The sequence below is a fragment of the Squalius cephalus genome (assembly GCF_949319135.1).
Source record: "Squalius cephalus genome assembly, chromosome: 25".
In the NCBI taxonomy this organism is placed as follows: domain Eukaryota; kingdom Metazoa; phylum Chordata; class Actinopteri; order Cypriniformes; family Leuciscidae; genus Squalius; species Squalius cephalus.
Window position 1 is genome coordinate 16,217,373 of NC_137146.1, and position 26,173 is coordinate 16,243,545.

The 26,173-nt window shown below is 39.7% G+C and overlaps 2 protein-coding genes across 2 annotated transcripts; both read right to left on the reverse strand.

Moving 5' to 3' along the window:
* Nucleotides 1-565: 565 nt before the first annotated feature.
* Nucleotides 566-6,008, reverse strand: LOC307153330 (myelin-associated glycoprotein-like). Its single transcript, XM_079862709.1, has 8 exons — nt 5,991-6,008; nt 5,473-5,544; nt 4,958-5,320; nt 2,853-3,170; nt 2,489-2,752; nt 2,276-2,357; nt 2,153-2,204; nt 566-2,044 (listed from the first exon to the last, which is right to left on the reverse strand). Exons 2-8 carry the CDS (start codon nt 5,534-5,536, stop codon nt 1,988-1,990), a joined length of 1,200 nt encoding a protein of 399 aa, XP_079718835.1. The 5' UTR covers nt 5,537-5,544; nt 5,991-6,008; the 3' UTR covers nt 566-1,987.
* Nucleotides 6,009-14,464: 8,456 nt separating this feature from the next.
* LOC307153331 (uncharacterized protein) lies at nt 14,465-25,178 on the reverse strand. The gene is made up of 6 exons (XM_079862710.1): nt 24,940-25,178; nt 16,580-16,897; nt 16,202-16,465; nt 15,731-15,809; nt 15,528-15,579; nt 14,465-15,354 (listed from the first exon to the last, which is right to left on the reverse strand). The coding sequence occupies exons 2-6, from the start codon at nt 16,848-16,850 to the stop codon at nt 15,142-15,144; spliced, it is 879 nt and encodes a 292-aa protein (XP_079718836.1). The 5' UTR covers nt 16,851-16,897; nt 24,940-25,178; the 3' UTR covers nt 14,465-15,141.
* Nucleotides 25,179-26,173: the final 995 nt, after the last annotated feature.

Consider the following 26,173-nt stretch of genomic DNA (forward strand, 5'->3'; position numbering starts at 1 on the left):
ACTACTGCGGAAAAAAAGACACCTACATCTTGGATGCCCTTGAGGTAAGCTAAAACATACCAAAATTTAATTTCAAAGTGAACTATCCCTTTAATGTCTGTTAATGCTTTATAAATGACAAATTAACTGTTTACTAATGCTTAACTAATGATTAATAGCGTGCAGTTATTATAAAGTGTTACCAATTTGGGTGTAAAGCATAAAGTGTTGCACATTTTATTGATGCAGAGACTGCAGAGATTAGATGTCATTTGTAAAATGTCTGAAAATGAAGCACCACAATCATGCAGTGATTAAGTGTGTCCCATTGAGTAAACAAAAATCTTAAAACATTTTGCAGGCTTCATGCCCACTTGATCACTTTGGCCAAACTATGGAAATAAGTCATATAAGTAGACAAGTGGTCAACTGCAAAAACTGTAAGGGTGTTTTAGGACTGGCCCATACTTAGGAACCATGACATGGAAAACGTTGATCATGTAATTTAGATGATCTACACAAACACTGATGTTGTAAATGATCGTCCGTCTTCCTTCATGGTAAATTTGCTGTAACAAAGAGCCTTGGGTGAATTATTGCTTTATTATGTTGCAAGAAATGTTCCCGTGGCATAAGGTGGTACTTTAAAAACATATGGTTAGACTGGGAATGAATGACCACTGAATTCATGAAGACATGAATTAATAATAAAATGGGAAGAGACAGAAAAGACACAAAACCATAATGTTCCAACTTTCTGAAGGAGTAATCTAAACATATGACAGATTACTCATGTAATCTGGTAACACTTACAATAAGGTTCCTTTTGGTAACATCAGTTAACTGCATTAGTTAATGTGAACTAATATGATAATAATCATAAATTAATCGTAATGTTCGTTTCAACTTTTAATAATACAATATTAAAATCAAATGTTGTATCGGTTAATATTATTTAATTGACCTGAACTATAAGATGATCTAACAACAACGGAGATTAATAAACAATGAAGATAAATAAATACTGTAACAAATAGCCTATCTTGATCATTGTTAATTAAGTAATGTGGAAATTGGACCTTATTGTATAGTGTTACATTTTTCCTAACCAGAGACAAAAGACAAAGTTGCTATTTTGTTGACAACACATTTATATATTATCCAAGCAGATTACATTTTCTGTTAAATCATATGTTTATGATTTTGAGAAGACACACTCAAAAAAAAAAAAGATATGTTGGCTTTAATTAACTTTTTTATGTTAACAGGTTCCACATAACTGGGTTACGTTAAACAAACATAATTTGTTCATGTAACTTCAACATCATGGAATGAAGTCATTTTAAACAACCCATTTAAGTAGTCTCAAAGTGAACTTTTAAAGGCTCCCTGACATGATTCAGGTATTCATATTTATATATTCATTCATCCATTAAGATTTCATTTGTTTTAGCGACACACAATTGATTTGATAGACTATACCTAACAATTTTCTAGTAGTAGCACATATTAGCAACTTAAATGTTAAGATTTACATGTTCCTTCAGCCAAAGCAATTGAATCAGTCCAGAGCCTCAAAATGCTCCACTCTTCTACACAATGGTAACCCACAGTAATTTAAATGGTTCTAATAATTCCAATTTAATTGAACATTAAACACAATTACACTCTATCAAGTCTTTTCTCATTTTCTCAAAAAAACAAAACAAAAAAACACATAAAATAACACTTAATTTTAACATTAATTCAATCATATGCAAAGCATGCTGGGAACTAACAAGCACCGCCCAGTTTCAGTTAATGCAACACAAATCATTCATGTTGTAATCCAACACAATTGGATTAAGTAAACTTAAATTTTACATATATTTAAGCAGATTGAACACAACCAAAATGTACAGCAATTGTGTTGCTTGAGCTCATTTTAATTAAGCATTTTGAACAAGCAGCAGTTTGAGGAAAAGTCCATATCTCATTATGGATCATGTGATTTATGTTACAGCATCTGTCATTTCACTCTTTTTATGAAATCATTTACATAAATGCAATCGATCTGTTCACGATCCTGACAAAGCAAAAAAAGTCATTATTTACATTTTATGAGAATGTCTATTATGATGTTTCTCATTAGTGATGGCAATAATGCAGTCCTCTTAAAAAGTGTAGAACTTACCTGATCAGTTTCCCTAACAATAGATTCACTGGATGCTCTTGCCGTTTGTGCCCTGTATCAACAGGAAATACATAAATCACAAACATGAACATTTGTGGAACATCATATTTAGTCTTTGCATACCTTTTTAAAAGTGTGGCCAGAAGAAATAAGAGTAAAGCTAAAATTCCTCCTACACAGCCGGTGATCAAACGCACAGATAATTCTAATGGGTGGCAGATAAAAACAGAAATAAACAGATGTTGGTGTTCAGTAGATTATACACAAAATGAGACACAGTCAAGCCATAAAACATTTGATTAGAATTAGCTTGTCAAATTTATAAATTAAGCTCACCTGGCACAATCAGCTGGATCTCTTCTGACATCTGAATACCATGTTCATTCTTTGCTATGCAAAAGTACCAGCCTCCACTGCTCCTATTTACAGTAAAGGTCAGTTGTTCTCCTAAATCCAGCTGATTGTCCTGTCCCCGTTTGTGCCAGTAGAAAATCATGTTATTTGATGGATTGGCTTTGCTCTTGCAGGTCAAAGTCACATTAGTGCCAACAGAGACTGAAGCAGATGGATCGATCTTGATTCGAGTTTCTTTTGGAGGAACTTGAGGGCAAAACAGAAACTTCTTTAGATAAACTAGATGTTTTAATATTACACATCTGAACAAAATAATGAAAGAGCAAAACTACTCTAAATCTCTTACACAGGACTTGTAGCATCACGGTGGTCTCCACAGTTGAGTCTTTAGATGTTTTTCTTGGATATGTAGCAGTGCAGGAGATGTTCTTTCTGTGATCCATGTATGAAGCTTTGAAGGTCATGTGTGAAAACACTGACTGGGTTTTATTAGGTTTCTCCTGTAACTGTGTTGTAATGTGGGCAGATTCAGGGATGTTGGACCAGGATATTGTAGGAGGTTGTTTGGGGCAGGGGGCTTCAGCAGAGCAGCTCAGACTGACTGTTGTTTCCTCCATCACTGCTTTCAGATCAGTGGGTTTAAAGATGAGAGGTTGTGGTGAATCTACAGGGCAAAGTTTACATGTTATAAAATACTGTTACATTTAAGGAAAACATACAACAACTACAAACATACTTCAAAAATCAATACGCATACCCAGATACTTGATTTTGTCTGATTGATGAATTGATTGGTTGGTTGTGGTTTGCTACTGCTGTGATCTCATGTGAGTGGCAGGTTATCCCGCCCTCATGCCGAAAAACACCATCAGAGAAGAGAAGGCATGTTGTTGCAAGATGGAGGGAGAGTTTTTTTTATTAAGATTTTGAGGGCACATGAATTAAAAAAAAAAATAGTGAAACATATCAAATATGTTTGACATCCTTTGACTGGATGGAATCCGAGTGTGTGACCATCATACACTACTCGATTTTCAATATGTTGACTCGTCCAGACTGTAAATCCAGATTGTGTTTTGTGTTTGTGTAATGTATTTTATAAATATGTTTTGCAAATTTTCATGCACATGAATTGTTTTTTGAGCATGTGAAATAAGTTTTATGTGAATTTGCCTATGCATGTGTGCATCATATCTTTTGCGTGAATTAAGTCAAAATGGAATCAAATTTGACATTTATTATTTTTTATTGAATATTTTAGAATTTATTATAATTGATTTATGTGTGCATTTCATTATTGTTGTTTTTTTAAGCATGTGCCCACAGTGTCCTCATAATTTTTAATCAAAATAACTTCCCCTCCCTCTTGCAGCGACATCTCTTCTCTTCTCTGACGTGACATCAAATCATTAACAAACCACAACCTTCAAATCAATTCTCCATTGACAAAATCAAATCCCACCCTAATTTTTTTCTTGTTTAAGAAACCATATTACTCAGATATCATCACTTTGTTGCAGAAATAGCAGATCTCCAAAAACGCTACTTTTCAGGAAAAACACTGTATTTTAAAAATGATTAAAAACTGTGTTGTCAAAGTTGATATTGTGGCTTTATATGGTCAGACACTTGCATGTGTCAATATATTATTAACATTCTACCAAAGTCAAGCTAAAATTGAATGATTAGGTTTTTTACCAGAGAATTTCAGAGATGTTTGGACATACCTGTTTTGTCGTCATTAGAACAGACACATTTGAGAGAGTAAACATCACATTACGTTTTCATTAACTTACAGGTTATAAAGTTTACTGTAGCTATGTGGGTGCTCGGTCTTTTCTGTCATTTGGCCAAAATTTCATGTCATTATGGCTAGGCTAGACTAAGACACTCTTCTCTGTTCCTCAAATTCAAATACCTTTATATAGTTCTACAGACAAACAGTTCTTTATTTACCCTTGCACTGCAAAAAAATAAATAAAAAAATACTGCCTCCAAACTGCACTTTATTCACAATAGACGGACAAGGTTTTACCAACAGATTGAGGATCCAGTGGAGTTACGAGGTTTAGTCACAAGCTCTTTTTAATACTTTTCATTGGTCAGATATTTGTAAATCCCACAGAGAGACGTACAGGGTGATCAATAGTATTTATTAAAATAAAAATGAACAAATGTGGAGATACAAAGTTTCCGCTCAACAATGAAGATATACGCCACATAGAAAAGACTATCACAACTTTTGATTCATGCTGACTTTAATAATACTAATCTGGCTCATAGGCAAAGCTTAGGGAAGGGCAATCAATTGTAACATTCTTTTTTAACCATGGAGGACACCATTCAATTTAGTTATAAAAATATTCAGGGAATTAATCATGAATCATAATCAGTGAGTAATGTAAATATGTCACAACAGATTAATATAGTTTATAGTGGAGCCCCACTTACCTGAGACAGAAATGTTGATGGGATTCAGATATGAGTATTTCCAATGTGGCTTTATTTCCACCCTGAAGTAATAACTGTCTGAATGATTGTTCATGACATCATAAAAAACTGTGGTACATTCACGCTGACTAAGATTTCCAGTTATCTCTATATGACTGAATCCTTTGCTGATGTTTGTACTTCCATTAAAAACTACCAAAGCCCATGGTTCGGGATAAGGATAATTCTTCATCCAGAAGCCAAATATACTTGTTGCATTCTTCAGTTCGTTCTCTGGCGCTTCAAATGTACAAGGTATCTGCACACAAGAGCCGCTCAGTGCTGTTATTCTGCTTGGCAATTTTGCATTATATACTGGAGTTTCTGAAAACAGAACAGCAATATAAACATACAAACACCTTCAAATATCTTGTTTTGCAAAATGAGTGTAATACAAGGTACAAAATTAAAGCTAAATTAATTTTTATGTTTTAAATTTTTGTTTTATTTTCAGTTAGACAGCACAAGGAACTCACCTGAAGATACCAGTACAAGTTCATCCGTTATGAACAGAAAAGTCATGAACGGAATGATATACATCTTGAGTTCTGCAGATACAAACACACACAAAGACACTCACAAAGAGAATTTACAGTCTCACTCTTTTTAAAAAAAAAAAAAAGACACTCTCAAATCTTTAAGCATTATATTTTCTGTATGTCTCCTCATTAGGATCTTATTATGATTCGTATTTTCATTTCAATATTTTGTCTTACATGAATGTATATCAATAATTAATTGTTTTGGTTACACTTTAATTTAAGATGTCCGTGTTACATGTACATTTTACATTTAAGTACTGAGTAATACTAATTAACCACATGTACTTACTATAGGGTTTGGGTGTGGTTATAGTTACATGCAATTATGCACAATTTATAGTAATTACTATAACTACATGCACGTGTAACAAGGACACTGTAAAATAAAGTGCTACCCTTTAAAAACATTTTTTTAAATGTGATAGTCTTGAAAAATGATTGAACATCCTTACCTAGAGCAGTACAATCTGTAATTCAAGGAAAAACAGAAGTGAATAATTTTGTTCTCTTCACATACAATTATTATGCAAATATTTTGTGGTTTTAACAGTTAAATAATTTCCATGACCAAATAAAACACAAACAAAACACTCTTGTCCAAAAAGTTCCAAGCATGCTGTAATACATACACACTATACTTTAAATTTAATATAACAAATTTATATGATTTCCGTAGTTCAGCATTTTAAAATAACGGGTGACACTTTTTTAATATGTATTATACATATTAAAAAAGTGTCACCCGTTATTTTAAAATGAGGAAGTACAACAGTCAGCATACTACATATACATAATGTATATGTAGTATGCTGACTGTTGTACTTCCTCATATATGCCACACCAAATATACAGTAGTGGCCAAAAGTGATGTGCAGAGTTTTTTTAATTTATTATTACCCTACAAGTTTGCTTAAACCATCAAATTATGAGGAAAATATATTTATATATTTTAAATATTTTAAAATATGAGGGAAGAACAAAACACTAAACTTAGTGAAGGTATTTATCTGACAAAATTATTTCTCGTCACCTTTATTTCTACAGAGCTTTTTACAATACAGGGCCCGGTTTCCCAAAGCGTTCTTATCTCTAAGTAGTTCTTAACCTAGTACTTAAGTTCTCTCTTAACCTTAATGCACGGTTCCCGACATGTTCGTACGCTAAGTATATCTTCTGTAAGTCACACTTTCGTAAGGTTGGTCCAGACCATTCGTAAGCTCTCTCTTAGCGTTGTTTGCAAGTCAAACTATGGTATGTTGACAATGTTGTGGCTCAACAATGATTTTATGCTATATATAATGATATATATACTAATAAAAAAAATGTCCGCAATGGATACAGGACTATTTATGAAGTTGACTTTATTTGTTATTAGAACTAAAATGGTGCTAATTAGCCTTGGCTATTTTCTAATGTCATTAAAGCATTAATGATTGTCAATCTATAATTGGCATTCACTTTTGATAATTATAATCTGGCAAACAATTTGCCTCTAATTGCTACACTACTACACTATAACACTACACTACACTACATTACACTACACTACACCACATTACACTACACTACACCACATTACACTACATTACACTACACTACACTACACTACATTACACTACATTACACTACACTACATTACACTACACTACACTACATTACACTACATTATACTACACTACATTACACTACACTACACTACATTACACTACATTACACTACACTACATTACACTACACTACACTACACTACACTACACCACATTACACTACACTACACTACACTACACCACATTACACTACACTACACTACATTACACTACATTACACTACACTACATTACACTACACCACATTACACTACACTACACTACATTACACTACATTACACTACACTACACTACATTACACTACACTACACTACACTACACCACATTACACTACACTACACTACACTACACCACATTACACTACACTACACTACATTACACTACACCACATTACACCACACTACATTACACTATACTACACTACACTACACTACAAGTTAAAGAAAAACCTTTATCCTATTCAATATCTGTAGAGAACAGGCCTCAAAACATAAGAATATCTGTGAGTGATCAGCCCTGTTAAATACCCTTATATGGGCAATGTATCCCCCAGGATACAGGCATTCAATGCCTGATAATCAAAGTTGTGAGAAGATTATTTAAAAAATATCCACAAGAACATGTAAAACTATCCTTAAAAAACTATTTTCTAAAACAAAATCACTCTAAAATATCATAACCGTGAAAAATATAAAAACACTTCCCTCATAGCCAGTGTCTTTGTCCACGTATGCTGCCATTTTGGATTTTGATACAAATATTTGGAATGTTGGCATAAAGTCACATGACCTGATTACATGACCCATCACCCCATCAGTGTTTCTCATCAACTGCAACCACATAATGCCCCTCCCACCATGGCCCTTCCCCCCACAGCCTGTTAAATGACTGTATCCCCCAGGATACAGAAACTCTTTAAGGGTTAATGTTGACAAAGGAGCGTACACGTTAGAATTTCTGCATCAAAAATTGACATATGCCCAAATGACCACGTCTCATAGCTGATTCATCTTCATTCATTTATAGGGCATTGAACGCAGGTCACATGGTTGTCAGAGGATTCCCTTTCCACTGCTTTGCCTCATGCATAGCTTTACGTCAAACACACAGATAATGTACATTACAAACTAATGTCTTTACGCAGCCTCTTCAAATGAGACTTTATATCTGAATGTGCACTTAGAATGACACTGTTTAATTTCCTTCTGGATAAATAAGGTATCTCATAGATAGAGCATAATTACATAATTTTTAGAAGTCGTTAAACCCATGTAAAGAAGCTGCACAAGTGGCACAACGGGATAAGGAGGGTGGATGATTAGCGAGGGATACCCGGTTCGTCTACCCATCACAACATATTGTGTGAACATATTACTGACAATTTAACCATTTAATTAATAGGCTATATTTTACTGATAACTTACACTATGTTAAAATAAAAGTTACTGGAATAATTTGAGGAATGTTTCATTTGGCTAGAACGTGTTGTCTTTCTTAACGCTGTAATGCACCGTGTGAAGTGTAAAATCGATTCCTGAGCAATCGATGCCAACTAATTCAGCACCTTCACTTGGGACAGCGCCTTTGTTAAGTTGAACTTAAGCGGCAGCGATTTAAGAAGCTTCCAAGAGACACTTCGGGGAACACACTTAAAAACATAAACTACTTTGGTAAGATATATCTTTCGAGTCTTCTTAGCAGGCTAAGAGTGAGCGTTATCGGGAAACCGGGCCCAGATTGTTTCAAAGCAGCTTTACAGAGTTAACAGGAAAATAATGCAACAATGTTAGTCTTGGCTGTACAGCAGCTCTAGAAGAAAATATAGTGTCATTGTCTGTCTTAAGTAAGTTCAGTGTTGATTAATTTCTACCAGAAAGTCTCGGGAGGCAAAATACAGAAACAAGTATAAATTTATTAACAGCCCAGCAAGCAAGTATTGTGTTCCGAAGGTACGGAATCTGCATTTCCTGCCTGAAGACGAAGGCAGGGGTGCAGCCGACACCCCGGGAGGTATGGACAGGGACCATCCTGTTGGTGGTGGGGAGGACGGAGGTGAATGTAGGCGTCAGCATCTGCGAAGACATGTGTAAGTAACCTAACCAATCTTTTATACTACAAGTATTAGAACACAATTGTACAGTTGAGAAGGTAATAAGTGACGTAACAATTTAGTCTTCCTGGCAGAACTTATGCTAAAGCTCTCATTTCCATTGTAAAAGAATCATTAGTTCTCCAGAGCGGGTGTATGATGTCATCGTCCAGGGCTGCGTTTCCCAAAAGCATCGTAAGCCTAAGTTGATCGTAAAAACGATCGTACGACTGATCTTAATATTATGGTCTGTTTCCCAAAAGCATCGTAGCTTAAGTAGTACTTGAAAATCTTCGTAGATCTACGAGTGCTCTGGAGTAACCGTACATCCCCAAGTGCATCGTAAGAAGACAGATTTATGAGGACACCTGCAGGACAACCGGCAGATTACACCTTTAACTTTATTCAAATGCAATGTGATTATAATATAAGGTTTTGATTGTACTTTATTGTACACTTTATTACTCTTTTTTTGTTGTTGTTGTTGTTGGTTAAATTAATGTATAAATTAAATAATTAAAAAGGTCAGAAAACAAAACAAAAGAAATAATTTAGCCTAATCTAATAATTTTAATCAAAACTAATGTAATGAACAAAAAAATAAATAAAAAATCCTTTAAATCTGTTAAAAATTACATCTTTGTTTCACTCTATCTCATCTAAAAGGACATTAATTTCATCTCTTTGAAAGGTATCTTTTCGTTTTTTTTGTTTTTTTTTTGTTCAGCCATTTTATCAGTGCCTCCGCCTGTAGGTGCTTTATATAGACTTGTCTTGATTGCTAATCCACAACAGATGACAATTATTAGGTTAAACGTTCAGAATACGATTCCATATATGGTTATGTTTATGTTCAGAACTTCACGAATGGACAGCGACTCTTAAGCAGCACGTAGAGCGCGTTCTCGCGGGTTCATGTTAAGTGCATTTTTAGGAAACGCTCGTGGAATTGCTGCGAGCGTTCGTAACCTTGCACGTAGAAAGCGCTCTTAAGAGCTAAGATACATCGTTATCGGGAAACCCGGCCCAGCTCAGTTCAGTTCTCATATAATGGTGTCAATGCAGGCAGATCAGTAATATTGTTAAATATTAAGTGACAAAAAAGGGCAAACTACAGCTACAGGTTTTAGAAAAACTAAAAAGCTCACAGGAGAAAAAAAAAAATCATACATTGTCTGCAACATAGTCATTTATTAATATTTAATTGTCCTCTCTTGTTTTTCCATGTGTTCATAATTTCTTTGTATGACAGCCTGGCTAAAAAATATGTCTGTACAATTTAGAATGTTTTATTGTTATCACAAATAAAGAATTGACTCCAGGCACAACTACACAATACGCTTACAAAATCTTTAACACATTTTTAATACTATTTAAATAAAGGGTGAATCTGACGATTTTCCTTTGCCTCACTTTTCCAGGGGATTCCACAGCATCAATACTAATTTGTGATAATTTTGCACAATGCAAAGCAATTTTGAAAAAATAAATTTAAATATTAAAGTTTCAGTGTCTTAATTAAATTATTTGATTATAATTACATTAAATGATGTTTAATGTACTCACCCTCGCAGGCTCACTATTGGCTGATTCAGTGGTTGAGGGCGGCCATTTTGGGTTGACATCATTGTAGTCCTTAGTTTACAACACTTAAGTCCCACTTCAGTCAGCTCTTAAGAATCAGTCTTATACTTTACTGAAAGTTGTAAAAGTCTCCTACTCTTACAAGTCCTACTTTTTACTAAGACTTTTTTGACACTTAAGTCAAAGCTTAAGACTCTTGGTGACACTTACCTCAAAAGCAGCTTCATACTGTCTCTGTTATAAGGTCATTTCCAAATCATCATCTAAATGACTAATTAGTTGATATTATGAAACAGATCTTGGTAACACGTTAGAATAATGGTCCGACATTAAAAGGTAACATGCAGGACGTAATGCATATCAGCACATTGGCTACTACCATTAACTAATATGGAAACAAATAATCAGCAAATTTAGGACTGAGGTCGTTCTTGAAGATTGTCTTTTTTACTCTGAACATGGTCATAAAGGATCATAATTACTCATGTGTTAAGTAGTCACTCTTCAAGAACTACAAGTGATCTGGGGCCGTATTCACAAAACATCTTAAGGCTAAAAATAACTCCTAACTTGCCGATTTAAGAGAAACTAATAAATAAAAATAATGAGCGTCTCGGTCCTAATTTAAGTTCTACTAAATTTTTGCTCTAAGAGTATTTCACATAGCATTTTAGCGCTAAAACCAGCTCCTAAATCTATGAAAAGTTAGGGGTAGCAGTGTTTCCTTTAGGATTTTTTTTAGCAGTGGGGGCAGGTCTGTCCGAACAACCGCGCGATTCTCCGACATACACTTTAACAATCACTGCTGATAGACGGCTTTCGTACAGCCCGGGCTTTATGGTAACTTGTTTTATTAGGAGCACTTGTGTTTTTTTTCCTTTAACGGCACAATATTACTGTGCCACATTGTGTGACAAAAGTTTACCTTATGAACATTAAATATTTTCAGTTTTAGAAAAACAATTACACTGGCTGTCATAAATAAATTGCATAAAAAAAAAAAAAAAACCTAAATTCATACATTTCGTGCCTCACTAGCGATTCTTGCTTTAAGTGTGAATGTCCGCACACAAACATTGTTGGCCCTGCAGGGTTTTACCTGGGTCAAAAATGGTCTTCGGTGGCCAACACTTTAAAAAAAAAAAAAAAAAAAGCTGTGATTTTACCTCTGGATTTCATAGCTTTGTAAGATAAAATCCTTCTTTTATAGATTATTTTGGTATATAATCATATCAATATAAAAAAGCAGGGAGAAAAAGTAGCATTAAAAAGTTTATTTTAACTAATAGTCTTATTTTCTACCATCTACAATTGAATAGGCTACCATTCAGTTGTAAATGCTGTAGTTTATTAAGGCTAAATCTTGCTAACCATATAGGCTGTACTAAAGGGGGTAAGCACACCTTACGTTCTTATTTGTTCTGTAAATGATTTTTTTGAAACACTTTACAATATGGTTTGATTTAACATTAGTTTATTACTAACATGAACCATGAGCAATACATGTTACTGAATGTATTCATCTTTATTATTCTTAATAAAAATACAGCTGTTTATTGTTTGTTCATGTTAGTTCACAGTGCATTAACTAAATGTTAACAAATACAACTTTTGATTTCAATAATGTAGGCTATTAAATGTTGAAATGAACATTAGCAAAGATTAATACATTCTGTAGAAGTGCAGTTTATTAAAAGTTAATGTTAACTAATGTAGTTATAACTAGAGTTTAATAAATGGAACCTTATTGTAAAGTGTTACCGATCTGTTATACACCGATTCAGACGTCTCGTGAGTTCAGTGTTGGAAAGATCAGTCGTTTAACCATTCATTAAAACGTGGAACCTTGCTTCGCAAAGAGAGTGCTCGCGCGCACGCGACCAGAGGGCGCGCGCTCTCGCTCTCGCTCTCTCGTTCTTTTAAACATGCGCCCAGCTGTCACAAGCGCAGCAGTTTATCTACATTACACACCGGTCAAATAAGACTTTGGCGGGACGAAAAAACCGCTTTGGCGGCTGCCAAAAAAAAATCTTCGATCGGGTCAGTCGCACAAGTGCGCCTAAATATCTTTTCATGATCGCACACAGACATATTTAGGCGCAAATGCGAGTGAAATGGTCGCACTGTAGAGCCCTAACGTTACCGTGGCGGCAAAAATTTTGCCGTGGCGGGCCGCCATTAACTAATCAACATAGAGGAAACACTGGGTAGTCAAGAGGACTCCTAAGTCACTAAGATCAAATCACAAACAATCCTAAAATGGCTGTTGCTGGCGATCCGCCTCAGCAATCCACCCAAAGACACTGTACACCATAGAGGAGGCAACAGGCGATAGAGCTTTGGGTGCTGAGTCTTTTCTTCATAAATGCAATAAAAAATTTGATTTATAGATTTTAATCTGCGATGACATAAAGGTTCATTTATGTACAGGCAAAATACATTGAATTAATGCATTGTGAAATAAAACATTGCATTGAAGTTGAAAATAATGTTGTCTAGGCCGAAAGCCTTGTGGGCAGCTTGAGTGACCCAAGTTTGAGTTCCTTAGCCAAAGACTTCACTCTATTCCTAATCAATATCTAAAAGTTGGTCTCAGCAGCTTTGTGAATAGGTTTTAAGAGGAAACTCTTAACTAAGAACTCTTACTGCTATTTAGGAGAAATCTTAGTGGTAAGATAAAATATTTTGTGACTACGGCCCCAGATCACTAGTAGTTCCTGCAGAGTGATAAGGTAACACTTGAGTTCTTATGATGCAAGTTATGACCATGTTCAGGGTAAAAAAGACAATTTGCTTATGTCTCGGACATGTTAAAGCAGCGCTCAGTAGTTTCGGGATTTCTTCGCTGTATTCTCGCCTTTTGCTCGCAGGTTTCTCTCTAGAGCTCCCCCCACAGCTTCGGAATAGATATTTGACAACACTGTTGTAAAAACTCGTTGGCGATTCTCAGACACCAGAGGCTAGTAGATCAACGACATCAAAGCAGATGGGACATTCTTTAAAACGTCTTCTTCATTCGGGTTCAAACATCGTGAGGGAGCGCAATAATGACAGCATTTTAGCAGATTTCTTTTGGCGGTAAAGCAATTGTTTACATCACGAGACCTGATATCACGCGATACTTCCTGACGCGGCGGGCTGTTGCAAGTGCGTATTTTCCACTCACGGGCACCAGGGGGGTGCGAAACGACCACCATTCAAAATAAGTAATATAACCATTCCAATGACTCCGAAGCTGTTCAGTTAAGGTAAAAATGTTACTTAGATCACCTTTAATGTTGTGATTAGTAATTAATTAGTAATTCTTTATCATTTGTCATAGTTAGTTAGTAGATCTTGAGGCTAATCTTATTCAGTAATCATTGATTATATAAGGTGTCAGGATTATGTTTTGTTCTGGTTTGATTCTGTTCCTGTTCATATTAAGTTGACCTAGTTCCATGTCTCAGTTTGTTCCCTTAGTTCATGATTCCGTTAAACTGTTGTCCTATATTAAATAACTCATTAGCTCCTGTATTCCTGTATTTAAGTCCTGTATTCATTCAGTTCATTGTTCGGTGTTACATAAAATACAGAAGCATTAATATAAAGTCTGTTCACTTCCACAAAACAGACCAAATAAAACACACTCTACTACCATTATTTATTAAATAATTGTCTTTATTCAAAAACCTTTTGAGCATTTAAAACTTCACAGGAAGTTCTTAATTTCCATGGTTTTTTAATTTTTATAAATGTTTTGTTGCTGTTGTTGTTTCTCAATATGAAATAACCTGACTGTAAAAGGTGTTTAAGATCAGCTCTGAACTAATCTGACTGAAATCGCTTTCATTTAAGTAAACTATAGTTGTAATGATCAAATATACACAAAATGTACCTGAAAACAACATTGGAAATTAATTTAAAAAGTTTTTATAATTAATAAGTGTGTGTAATGCTCTAAACAATAAAATCCTATAAATACATACATTTGCTCTGTCACCCTTTTACCAAAAAAACAGTTTATTATTTGCTCATCTGACTAAAACATAAGCATGTACTGACATAGGTTTAGGATGATAATTAGATATATTTAGGGAGGAATGAATGAAGAAAAACTGGAACTGAGAAGTAACAGGAAAAAACAAACAAATCTAGTTCATAATTAAAGAAAACGTATGATGTGGCTTTTAAACACCTGACTGAAGACATTGGAATCACTAAGAGAAAAAAACAATGAATGTGATGTACAGTAATATATATAAATAAAAAAATAAAGTTGTAGCCAAGCCAATAAAACTTACTTACATAACACAGTTGACTCAAGCCATTTATTCTAATGTAAACTAATCCAGGTTCATCTCCTTCCCTGGGCCTCTGACCTCGGCATATACTGTCTCCTGTCCTGAGCCCTGTACTGTGGGGATTTTGGTTTGGGGAGTGGAGAAGTCAATCTCTCCATAGTGGACTATGTCATTCTCATCCTTTGGCATCTCTAGCTCTTCGCCCGACACAAAACCACCATTAGCATAAATGGTCTGCATTTGTTTTTCCTGACCCTGAAAGAGCAAACATAATAAATGACTGTTTATGTGGATCCGCTGTCCTCGGTTTTTGGTTTCTGTACATAATAAACCATTATTGTAAACGCATGGTATTGATATCTGCTTATTATGGCACTTCCTATTTGAAATGGCAGTGACGTGATCTGCTAAAAGAGTGTAAAACATACCTGATCTGAGACGTCGGTTTCCATAATAGTGGATGCCTTTACTCTTTGAGCTCTGTATTAATAGGAAATGAAGAAATTCATAAAATACACAACGTACCACCATATTGTGAACACCAGATTATATGTTTCAAAGAGAAATGACAGGTCAGTATTCATTTATTCTTAAGTCTGGTTGCTCTATTCCATACAATTCACCATCTTACCTTAGGAAAAGTGTTATCAGAAGAACTGTCAACAGAATTGCTGAAACTCCCACTACACAGCCAATGATCAAAGACTGATCTAATGAAGAGACTGAGCCTGATTAGTTGATCAACAGGCTGTGCAGATCATTTAAAAATATAAACATTCTACATCTACATATAATTATTACAGTAAAGGTTATGCGTATTTGGCGTGCTGTCCGGGTGGAGGGCTCCGAGCTCGGAATTTCTGCCTGAACCCAGAGTACTCCCCCCGTTGGTAAGAGTAGATGGAACTAGAAGTGAGGAGGGGTGGAGGTGGGATGCTGATAAACTGTCAAGGAACAGAGGTCGGTTCTGCTGTTATTTATCTTGTCCTGAGTTGATTACTGATTGATCTCCACTTGTGCTAATTGGGTTAATTATCTGCACCTGCTCCTCCCGAACCTTGTTAATAAAACATCATTTAGTATCTGATAGAAATAAACTCACCTTCTATAATCAGCTGGATCTCTTCTGACATCTGAATACCATGTTCATTCTTTGCTTTGCAAAAGTACCAGCCTCCACTGCTCCTATTTACAGTAAAGATCAGTTGTTCTACTAAATCCAGCTGATTCTCCTGTCTATGTTTGTGCCAGGAGAAGGTCATGTTATTTGATGGATTGGCTTTGCTCTTGCAGGTCAAAGTCACATTAGTGCCAACAGAGACTGAAGCAGATTGATTGATGGTGATGTGAGTTTCTTTTGGAGGAACTTGAGGGCAAAACAGAAACTTCTTTAGATAAACTAGATGTTATAATAGTACACATCTGAACATAATAATGCTATTACGCTAATGAAAGAACAAAACTACTCTAAATCTCTTACACAGGACTTGTAGCATCACGGTGGTCTCCACAGTTGAGTCTTTAGATGTTTTTCTTGGATATGTAGCAGTGCAGGAGATGTTCTTTCTGTGGTCCATGTATGAAGCTTTGAAGGTCATGTGTGAAAACACTGACTGGGTTTTATCAGGTTTCTCCTGTAACTGTGTTGTAATGTTTGCAGATTCAGGGATGTTGGACCAGGATATTGTAGGAGGTTGTTTGGGGCAGGGGGCTTCAGCAGAGCAGCTCAGACTGACTGTTGTGTTCTCCATCACTGCTTTCAGATCAGTGGGTTTAAGTTCAGGAGGTTGTGGTGAATCTACAGGGCAAAGTGAACACGGTATAAATGTCCGTTAAATTTAAGGAAAACAAACAACAACATGCTACAAAAACACAATAAACATATAGAGGATATAATCAGTTCTCTTACGAGAGGTTCTCTCGTATTGCGTAAGGAACTTACGCTACGGGAAAAGTCATCTTTTCTCGAGATACTGAAGCCAAAAAATTATCCTTAATTTTTCATAATTTGTCAACGCAGTGCAGCAGGCAGCACAGCAGAGCTAGAGCGGGCAATACTGCGTGCTCATTGGCTGCCGCGCGGCAACTGCTTAAGCCTACCAGTGAGCCCCGCGTGACGTCATGCCCAATCAGGGTGCGCGCGCCCTCGCGCGTCACAGCCCGCCAGAAGGGGCGGCGTCAGAGCGTATAAAAACAGGGCTCGGAGGCTTAATTCTCTGATTTCTGTCTCTTCAGCGAAGCTCTTCGCATCGCTGCTCTCTGAGAGAAGCCGTCGCCGTCGAAACCAGCAACGAGCCAGCCTAGGACAGCCTGAGGAAGCCGGACGAATCTTCGCCGCCTTCAGCCTGCCGTGCCAGCTCAGCTATCCGGCGATATATCCTTTCTCATTATGTGTTTTACTGATGTATCTTTACATGCTGTGTGTGTTCGCCGCTGCGACACACACTCTCTCTCCCCGCTCTCTCTCTCCCTCTGTCGAGCCGCGCAACTGCGCCTCTCACAAGGTGTGTTAAGAGATGCGGATGATTACGGGGCTCGCTCTCTCCCTCTGTTCGAGCCGCGCAAAACGTGCCGCTCACAAGGGATCGCAGACGCGTACGGTCACGGGGCTAGCTTTCTTTACGTTACAAGAAAGCTACCCCCCCTCCCCCCCGCCCGCCGTCTCCCGGCGAAAGGAGAAAAGAGTGTTCTAGACCCGCCAAGGCCGGTCTAACCTCCATCTCTAACATATTTCTCAGTCCCCTCCTAGTTCAGGCTACTGGGAATATCTATACTGCAGTAAACGAGCCTGTCACAGTACACGCACGCCTGCAAACAGGATAACGCTCTCTGGCTACTCGCTCTCCCCGCACTCTCTCCCTCTGTTCGAGCCGCGCAGACTGCGCCGCTCACAAGGGATTGCAGAAGCTAACAGTCGCGGGGTTAGTTTTCTTTACGTTACAAGAAAGCTACTGTCCCCGCGTCCGTCACTCGCCGGTGATAGGAGAAAAGAGAGTGTTCGAGTCTCACCGAGGCTTGGCTACCGCCTTTCTCACATATTTCTCAGTCCCCTCTAAGTTCAGGCGGCTGGAAATATTAATATTGCAGTAAACGAGCCTGTTACAGTACACGCACGCCTGCAAACATGATAACGCTCTCTGGCTACTCGCTCTCCCCGCACTCTCTCCCTCTGTTCGAGCCGCGCGGACTGCGCCGCTCACAAGGGATTGCAGAAGCTGACAGTCGCGGGGTTAGTTTTCTTTACGTTACAAGAAAGCTACTGTCCCCGCGTCCGTCACTCGCCGGTGATAGGAGGAAAGAGAGCGTTCGAGTCCCACCGAGGCTTGGCTTCCGCCTTTCTCACATATTTCTCAGTCCCCTCTAAGTTCAGGCGGCTGGAAATATTAATATTGCAGTAAACGAGCCTGTTACCTTACACGCTCGCCTGCAAAACATGACGACGCTCCGGCTACTCGCCCGTCGCCCCGCTTCCCGCGCAAACTGCGCCGTTCTCAGGGATGTCAGAGCGGACGGTCACGAGTAATGCTCAGCACCCCGCGTGCCTCACTCACCGGCGGAATGAGGAGGGAGATGTTTGTAGCCCCGCTGAGGCCGGGCCATTCTCCAATTCCCATACGTTTCTCAGCCCCCTCTGAGTTTAGGCGGCTGAAAATGTTAATGTGGCAGCAACGAGCCTGTTATAATACACGCACGTCTGCACGCTATCGCCGACGAAAAACATGACCCACACTCTCTTATGCTCGAGCGAACCGATAGACTATGCACTCTTCCCCTGTGGCTCAGTGGCAGAATAACAGGCTTTCACACCAGAGACCCGTGTTCGATCCCGGCTCTGGCAGCAAAAATTTTTATGCTGTTCGCTGATCCAAGCTCGCGGCCAGCTTCTCACACGCAGAAAGTGTGTGTATTGCAGCCAATGAGTCAGTTATACAACTTGCTCGCCTGCACACAAACGCTGTTCGTACAGCGGCCCAGAAAATCTGGAAAAGAGTGTTAATTCTGGTTATTCGGCTCACGCCGACGGTGTTTGAGTGTAGTAAATATGCCCACGACCCAGTGTTCATTTCTACACACAAGCACAATTCCCCCTGTGTACCCCACAGAGCACACTCACATAAAGCGCGCACTTGCCGCTCGAGTGTTAAGTGTAGGAAATGTGCCCGCTCACGAGTGCTCACAACCACACGCTGTTCGCTCTGTCTCACACGTTCAGGGTTCAGATATCGCCACTGCCACCGGCCGTGTTTTAATAAAGAGTCCTGTGCCCGCTCCCCCGCGTTCACACTCTGCTATAAACACTCACGCGCGCTCTCTCAGCGCAATCCGGCCGGTCACTGCTATCAGCGAGTCCCCGTCTCGCAGCACTGTCTCAGCGCGCACCGCGCGCCCGCCACTGCAGGTCCCTCGTCCCGCGCTATGCAGCGGGCAGGACTCAGAGGCCATTCGACCCCTAGCTATGAGTGCGAATGCATGGAAAGCTATTCCGGGTGTGTCGACATGGGTGCTGGACAGGGTAATACAGGGCTATTCGCTACAGTTCAGTCGTCGGCCTCCGCGCTTTCAAGCCCGGACCGAAACGAAAGTGAACGCAGAAGCAGCCCATCTGCTTCATTCAGAAATAGCGAAGCTGCTACGAAAAAAGGCGATAGAGAGAGTTCCTCCTTCTCTGACCGAGGCGGGTTTTTACAGCCGTTATTTCCTCGTGCCCAAGAAGGACGGTGGGCTCAGACCCATATTAGATCTGAGACATTTGAACAGGGCTCTCATGAGACGGCCGTTCAAAATGCTTACGACCAGGCAGATCCTCGCGCTAATTCGCCCGAGGGACTGGTTCATATCTCTCGATCTGAAAGACGCGTATTTTCAAATCCAGATTATACCCCGTCACAGGCCATTCTTGAGATTCGCCTTCGACGGCCAGGTGTATCAATATACCGTCCTTCCGTTCGGCCTGTCCCTAGCACCCCGTACATTTACGAAGTGCATGGATTCAGCTCTCGCTCCCCTGAGAAAACAGGGCATGCGAATTCTGAACTATCTGGACGATTGGCTCATTCTAGCGCAGTCAAAAGAGGAACTCCTCTCTCACAAGATAGCGCTTCTCAGTCATCTGGAAAGCCTGGGTCTTTCGGTGAACTGGGCCAAGAGCTCACTTATCCCCAGTCAGTCAATTTCCTTCCTAGGAATAGAACTGGACTCGGTGGCGATGACGGCCAGGCTGTCAGAACAGCGCGCGCGCTGTGTTCGACACCTCGCCGCATCCTTCCAAAAGGGCAGATACCTCCCTCTGAAACGTTTCCAGAAGCTGTTAGGCCATATGGCATCAGCCGCAGCGGTCCTACAGCTGGGTTTACTTCGAATGCGCCCGCTTCAATGCTGGCTGAAATCGAAAATACCCCGCGGAGCGTGGGTTTCGGGCAGCGCTCAAGTCAGCGTGACTCAGGTCTGTGTCTCAGCCCTGCAGCCCTGGCTAGCGCCCGAATGGTACCGACAGGGAGTGACAATGGGAGTCATCTCACACCGCAAAGTGGTCTTGACAGACGCGTCCAACATGGGTTGGGGAGCGCTTTACGAGGGCAGACCAATCTGCGGCCCCTGGTCGGGCCCAGAGCGGAACCTCCATATAAACTGTCTGGAGATGTTAGCGGTCGAGAAGGCTTTGAAGCATTTTCTCCCATACTTGCGGGGACACCACGTGCTAGTTCGCTCAGACAACATGTCAGTGGTGTCCTACGTGAACCGCCAGGGCGGACTCAGATCCAGAGCCCTGCGTGCTCTAACAGAACGCCTTTTGGTCTGGGCTCAGGGCTCGCTGCGCTCGCTGAGAGCCGCGCACGTGCCCGGGCACCTGAACGACGACCCGGACAAACTGTCCAGGGACAATGTTCCCCCAGGGGAATGGGCGTTACACAGCCAGACGGTACAGACGTTGTGGCGCCGCTTCGGCGAAGCGAAATTGGACCTTTTTGCCACAAGCAAGAACGCTCAGTGCAAAAGGTTCTTTTCGAAGAGCGAGGATGCGCTGGCCCAAGTTTGGCCCAGTGTCCCGTTATACGCTTTCCCCCCGATCTCAATGCTGCCTCAGGTATTAGCAAAGATCAGGGAAACGCGCTGCGCAGTGCTCCTCATAGCCCCGCACTGGGAGAACCAACCCTGGTTCCCGGAGCTGGTGAGCCTGTCAGACACAGCCCCGTGGCCGATTCCGGCGAGGAGAAACCGTCTCTCTCAAGCCCGAGGGTCAATTCTGCATCCCCATCCAGAGCGCTGGTCTCTGCATGCGTGGGTAATCAACGAATATTCGCTGATCTGCCAGAAGGGGTAGTTAACACGATCTCGCAGTCCAGAGCCCCCTCGACGAGGCGGCTCTATGCGTCTAAATGGTCAGTGTTTAACAAATGGTGTGCAGGGAAGAGTTTGAACTCTCAGTCCTGTGGGGTTCCACAGGTTCTGAACTTCCTCCAAGAGCTCTTGGACGCGGGCAGGTCCCCCTCCACGCTCAAGGTGTATGTTGCGGCGATTGCTGCGTTCGCCGACTCGGCGCGCGGCCGCGCACTAGGAAGAAACGAACTCATTACCCGTTTCCTGCGAGGCGCCAGGAGGCTGAACCCTCCGCGGCCACCTTCGGTTCCGATATGGGATCTGTCTTTGGTCCTGGAGGCCCTTAAAGCTTTTCCCTTCGAGCCGCTAGACTCTGTGGGTCTCAAATACCTCACTTTCAAAACCGTTTTTCTGCTGGCCCTCGCCTCAGTAAAACGTGTGGGTGACTTGCATGCGCTATCAGTTAGCGCGTCGTGTCTCGAGTTTGGACCTAACGACTCGTTAGTCATTCTCAAACCTAGACATGGCTATGTCCCTAAAGTGTTGGGTACTCCTTTCAGAGCACAGGTTATCTCCCTCTCAGCCCTGCCGCCGGCAGCCAGCGAGGTCGATAATAACCTCCTTTGCCCTGTCAGGGCGTTAAGGCTTTATATTACGCGCTCTGCAGCCTTCAGGCTCTCAGAGCAGCTCTTTGTTTCGTTTGGTGGGCACACCAAGGGTCTCGCCGCCTCGAAACAGACGCTATCCAGATGGATAGTGGACGCTATTGCTACAGCATACGCGTCCAAAGACCTGCAGTGCCCTCTGGGCATACGGGCTCATTCCACCAGAGGCGTTGCCTCATCGTGGGCATGGTCCAGTGGGATTTCCATTTATGACATTTGTACGGCAGCAGGCTGGGCCTCCCCGTCTACATTTGTTAGGTTTTATAACCTGGAAGTTCCCGCCTTGCAGGCTAAACTTCTTGCAGTCTAAAATCATGTTCATGCCCTGCTCTTCGCAGGCTGGATATTAGATTTGACTCTTCTGGTCGAGCCGCACTTTCAGGGAAAGCTTTTATATACAGACCGGCTGCGCCGCTCTGTTTCTCCCTACGGGTGCTTATGTACATGTGTTGGCCCGCATTGCTGGCCACCTCTCTCCCCACTCTTCACTCCCCGGGTCCCCTCCCCCTGGAGTTGTGTGTGGATGCATGGCGCGCACGGCGTTGACAAAGGGTTCCCGTAGCGTAAGTTCCTTAAGCAATACGAGAGAACCTCTCGTAAGAGAACGATACTCGGTTACTCACGTAACCTCGGTTCTCTCTAGAGAGGGAACGAGTATTGCGTTCCCTGCCGTGCTTGCGCCTCGAGCTCATGTCGCTTCATTCGACAGAAACCAGAGAATTAAGCCTCCGAGCCCTGTTTTTATACGCTCTGACGCCGCCCCTTCTGGCGGGCTGTGACGCGCGAGGGCGCGCGCACCCTGATTGGGCATGACGTCACGCGGGGCTCACTGGTAGGCTTAAGCAGTTGCCGCGCGGCAGCCAATGAGCACGCAGTATTGCCCGCTCTAGCTCTGCTGTGCTGCCTGCTGCACTGCGTTGACAAATTATGAAAAATTAAGGATAATTTTTTGGCTTCAGTATCTCGAGAAAAGATGACTTTTCCCGTAGCGTAAGTTCCTTACGCAATACTCGTTCCCTCTCTAGAGAGAACCGAGGTTACGTGAGTAACCGAGTATCGTTTTTTAAATAACCCTTGAGAAGACCCTATTAAAAAAAAAAAGATGTGATGCACAGACAAAATACAAACCTAATTCACATGCACAAAAATATTATATTTTCACAAAAATAAAATTGTGCACACAATAAAATTATATATTCATAAAATACATTTCACAAATCCAAAACACAATTCACAGATGTACAACTGTGTACAAAACGTTTTGAATGTTTACATTTTATGAGTTTAATATTAAATCTGGAATTGCAAATCGTCATGAGTTTATGTATCATTTTGGATTTGTGAGTATATTTTCATGGAAAGTCCGTTCACTCTGTGGTCATACTGCAACGACTTTGGGTAGCTTTTTTGGGCATTTAAAACCAAATTATATCTACATGAATGGGGAAATCCTGAAAAATTCAAAAACTGTTTGTCACACTCACATTTAAATAACATATTACAAACCAGCAGGAACAATCTCATAAATGTGGTTTCTCATGCTCTGTGTTAAAAAATAGACCAGCTAATGCGCATGTGCAGTCCTGAGAGTTTCTTTGGCAAACACAGCTTCTAACAACAGCTGTAATGACGCGATGACTTCACCAACTGCCGATTGGCTCTTTAATTTCAAATGCAGGACTTATTCCGCCATCTTGTTGATTCCAGGATTTTTGGAGTCGACTCTGACTCTCACCATAGGAGTTGATGGAATCGTTTCCTCAAATTTGTGTGCTTTACATCAAAACAGAGTCAGGAATAGAACAAGATAGCAGTCATTGTGTCATGGGTTGGGAGGTGCTGGTTAGTAGGCATGACGAAGATGATAAATTCAAACAGTCTTTATTCACAAACTCAAATAACTCAAGAATACAGAAACAGGCAGAAGATTTAATTAACCAAACTTCACTTACACTTTGACAAGAACCGACAAATAAATAGAGATAATGAACTAAATGCAGACATGTGAGCTTGTAAATGAATGTCCATGACAACAAATGACTGGTGGGAAACTAGAACAAAGGACACATGTAACTTAAGGGGGAAAACTAAGGGGCCGTTTACACAACATAATTTTGCATAATATGCGCATTATGTGTTCAGTCTATAGACGTGCACTGTAGAAGAATGCGTATGTGCACAGGCGTAATCTCTCTTTACAAAGTGAGATAATTTTGATAATTTTTTCCATCTGCACAAAGAAAAAACTTTTCCATTTTTAGTACATCGTTCTCATGTAAATGTACCCTAAACGTCCATGAAAATGAAACTAAACACAACCAGGGATGAAGCCCTAATTTCCCTTTATTAAAATAACACACTTTTAGCATGACTATCCAAATTAGTCCAATGTAGGGATGACATACCTCAAAATGATGAGTAACCTATTAACATCATTACTATTAATTAATTTTACAGAGAAATGAGTAAAGAAGTGAGCGATTTCAGACATAGCAATAGAATAAACGATTCCTCTGCTAGAGCTGACCTTGACTCAACTCTTTTAGATTCGACTCCTTATGAACGTTGCAATTTCTCCAATTCATAGTAATATGAGTTCACAATCTTGGTATATCTAAAGTCTTTGGATGCACGTCTAAGCAAAATGTTTTTGGATAGTGTTGTATTACAAATTTATAAAATGTTTAATTTAGGTTCCAATACAATAGTATATAAACTGAAAAAGTAGAGTAGATTGAATTTAGCATTTACGGTAATGATGATATCAGCTGTTAAACAGAGTTTCCAGCAAAGAGATTCCTTCCCGTCCTGTTCTCTCTATTGTAAGTTAAATGAGTCAGATAACTGAGACTCTCACCGTTTGTCTTTAATGGCTCTTGGAGCCCCTGTCCCAGTCGTTGAATTGTCAGGCTGATTGGATTAGCATCTATGCAGTTGAATGACACTGTTATGCTGATGAGATCAGGGTTGTGGAAATTTCAGTAACGAGCTGACTCATGTACTTAATTTACATGCTTTGTTCAGAGTGTCTCCACCTCTATGTAAATCCCTCCCCCTTGAAAGGTATATAAACTACTATGTAAAGTTCCCTAGTCAGACTTGATGACTGCAGCTACCGACAGCTCATGTTCTCAGTTCTCATGTTCTTCGCTTCTGAGTTTACTACAATAGTAACAACAAATACACAAGCAAAATCATGGAAAAAAATGTTCCCCTAGCTACGCTAAACAATGCACTAACCTCAGCAAATTGCATGCTTCATTATCAACACTGTCTTCGTAATGTGTTTTTAGTCACAATAACCAATAACACTTTAGAATAATGGTCCCTCATTAATATGTAACTATGCAGGAAGTAATGGAGTACAAAACTACATTAACACTTCAGCTATACTAACTAATATGGATGGACCATTATTCTAAACTAAGTGTTACGCAACAAACTACTATCCAAAAACATTTGAATTTACTTAAATGCCTATCCCTGTCTTTTTTCGCCATGTTTGATGTAAATATTTAATTTACATTCTGATCAAGTCATATTGTGCAAAACCGTGCTCCTTGAGTCCTGGCTGAAAAGTACGATGGACGTGTGTGAGAGAGCTGTCAGGAAAGTCTCAAAATATACACAGAAATTCATGATGATTCACACTAATGACAATTTCCAATTTCAGATTCAATAGTAAACATTTCAAACTTTTTGAGCAGTTGGACATCTGTGGAGTGTTTTTTGCATTTGTAAAACGTATTTAATGAATATATAAAATTTTGGTCAATATATAATTTTTTTCAATATATAATTTTTTCCATGCACATGAATTGTTTTTTGTGCATGTGAATTGTGAATTTGCCTACGCATGTGTGCATCATATATTTTGCATGAATTATTAAATTCGTCATGAAATCAAAATGGACAATTTTATTTTTTATTGAATATTGCAGTGTTTAAATGATTGATTTATTTATCCATGTATATAATTTTTGTAATCATCCCCTCATAATCTTTATTCAAAATAATTTACACTGCCTCTTGCAGCAACATCAAGTAATACAGATAAAAATAAGGTGCACTTCAACTGCAATACGTACAAT

What these genes read in the sequence shown, in the direction of transcription:
- LOC307153331 (XM_079862710.1), bottom strand. Translation starts at nt 16,850, where the DNA reads ATGGAGAACACAACAGTCAGTCTGAGCTGCTCTGCTGAAGCCCCCTGC. An exon ending in CGTGATGCTACAAGTCCTGT is followed by an intron (nt 16,466 to 16,579) that starts GTAAGAGATTTA and finishes TTTGCCCTCAAG; the next exon opens with TTCCTCCAAAAGAAACTCAC. An exon ending in CTGATAACACTTTTCCTAAG is followed by an intron (nt 15,580 to 15,730) that starts GTAAGATGGTGA and finishes CTATTAATACAG; the next exon opens with AGCTCAAAGAGTAAAGGCAT.
- LOC307153330 (XM_079862709.1), bottom strand. Translation starts at nt 5,536, where the DNA reads ATGTATATCATTCCGTTCATGACTTTTCTGTTCATAACGGATGAACTT. An exon ending in ACTTGTACTGGTATCTTCAG is followed by an intron (nt 5,321 to 5,472) that starts GTGAGTTCCTTG and finishes TTCTGTTTTCAG; the next exon opens with AAACTCCAGTATATAATGCA. An exon ending in GATCCAGCTGATTGTGCCAG is followed by an intron (nt 2,358 to 2,488) that starts GTGAGCTTAATT and finishes GCCACCCATTAG; the next exon opens with AATTATCTGTGCGTTTGATC.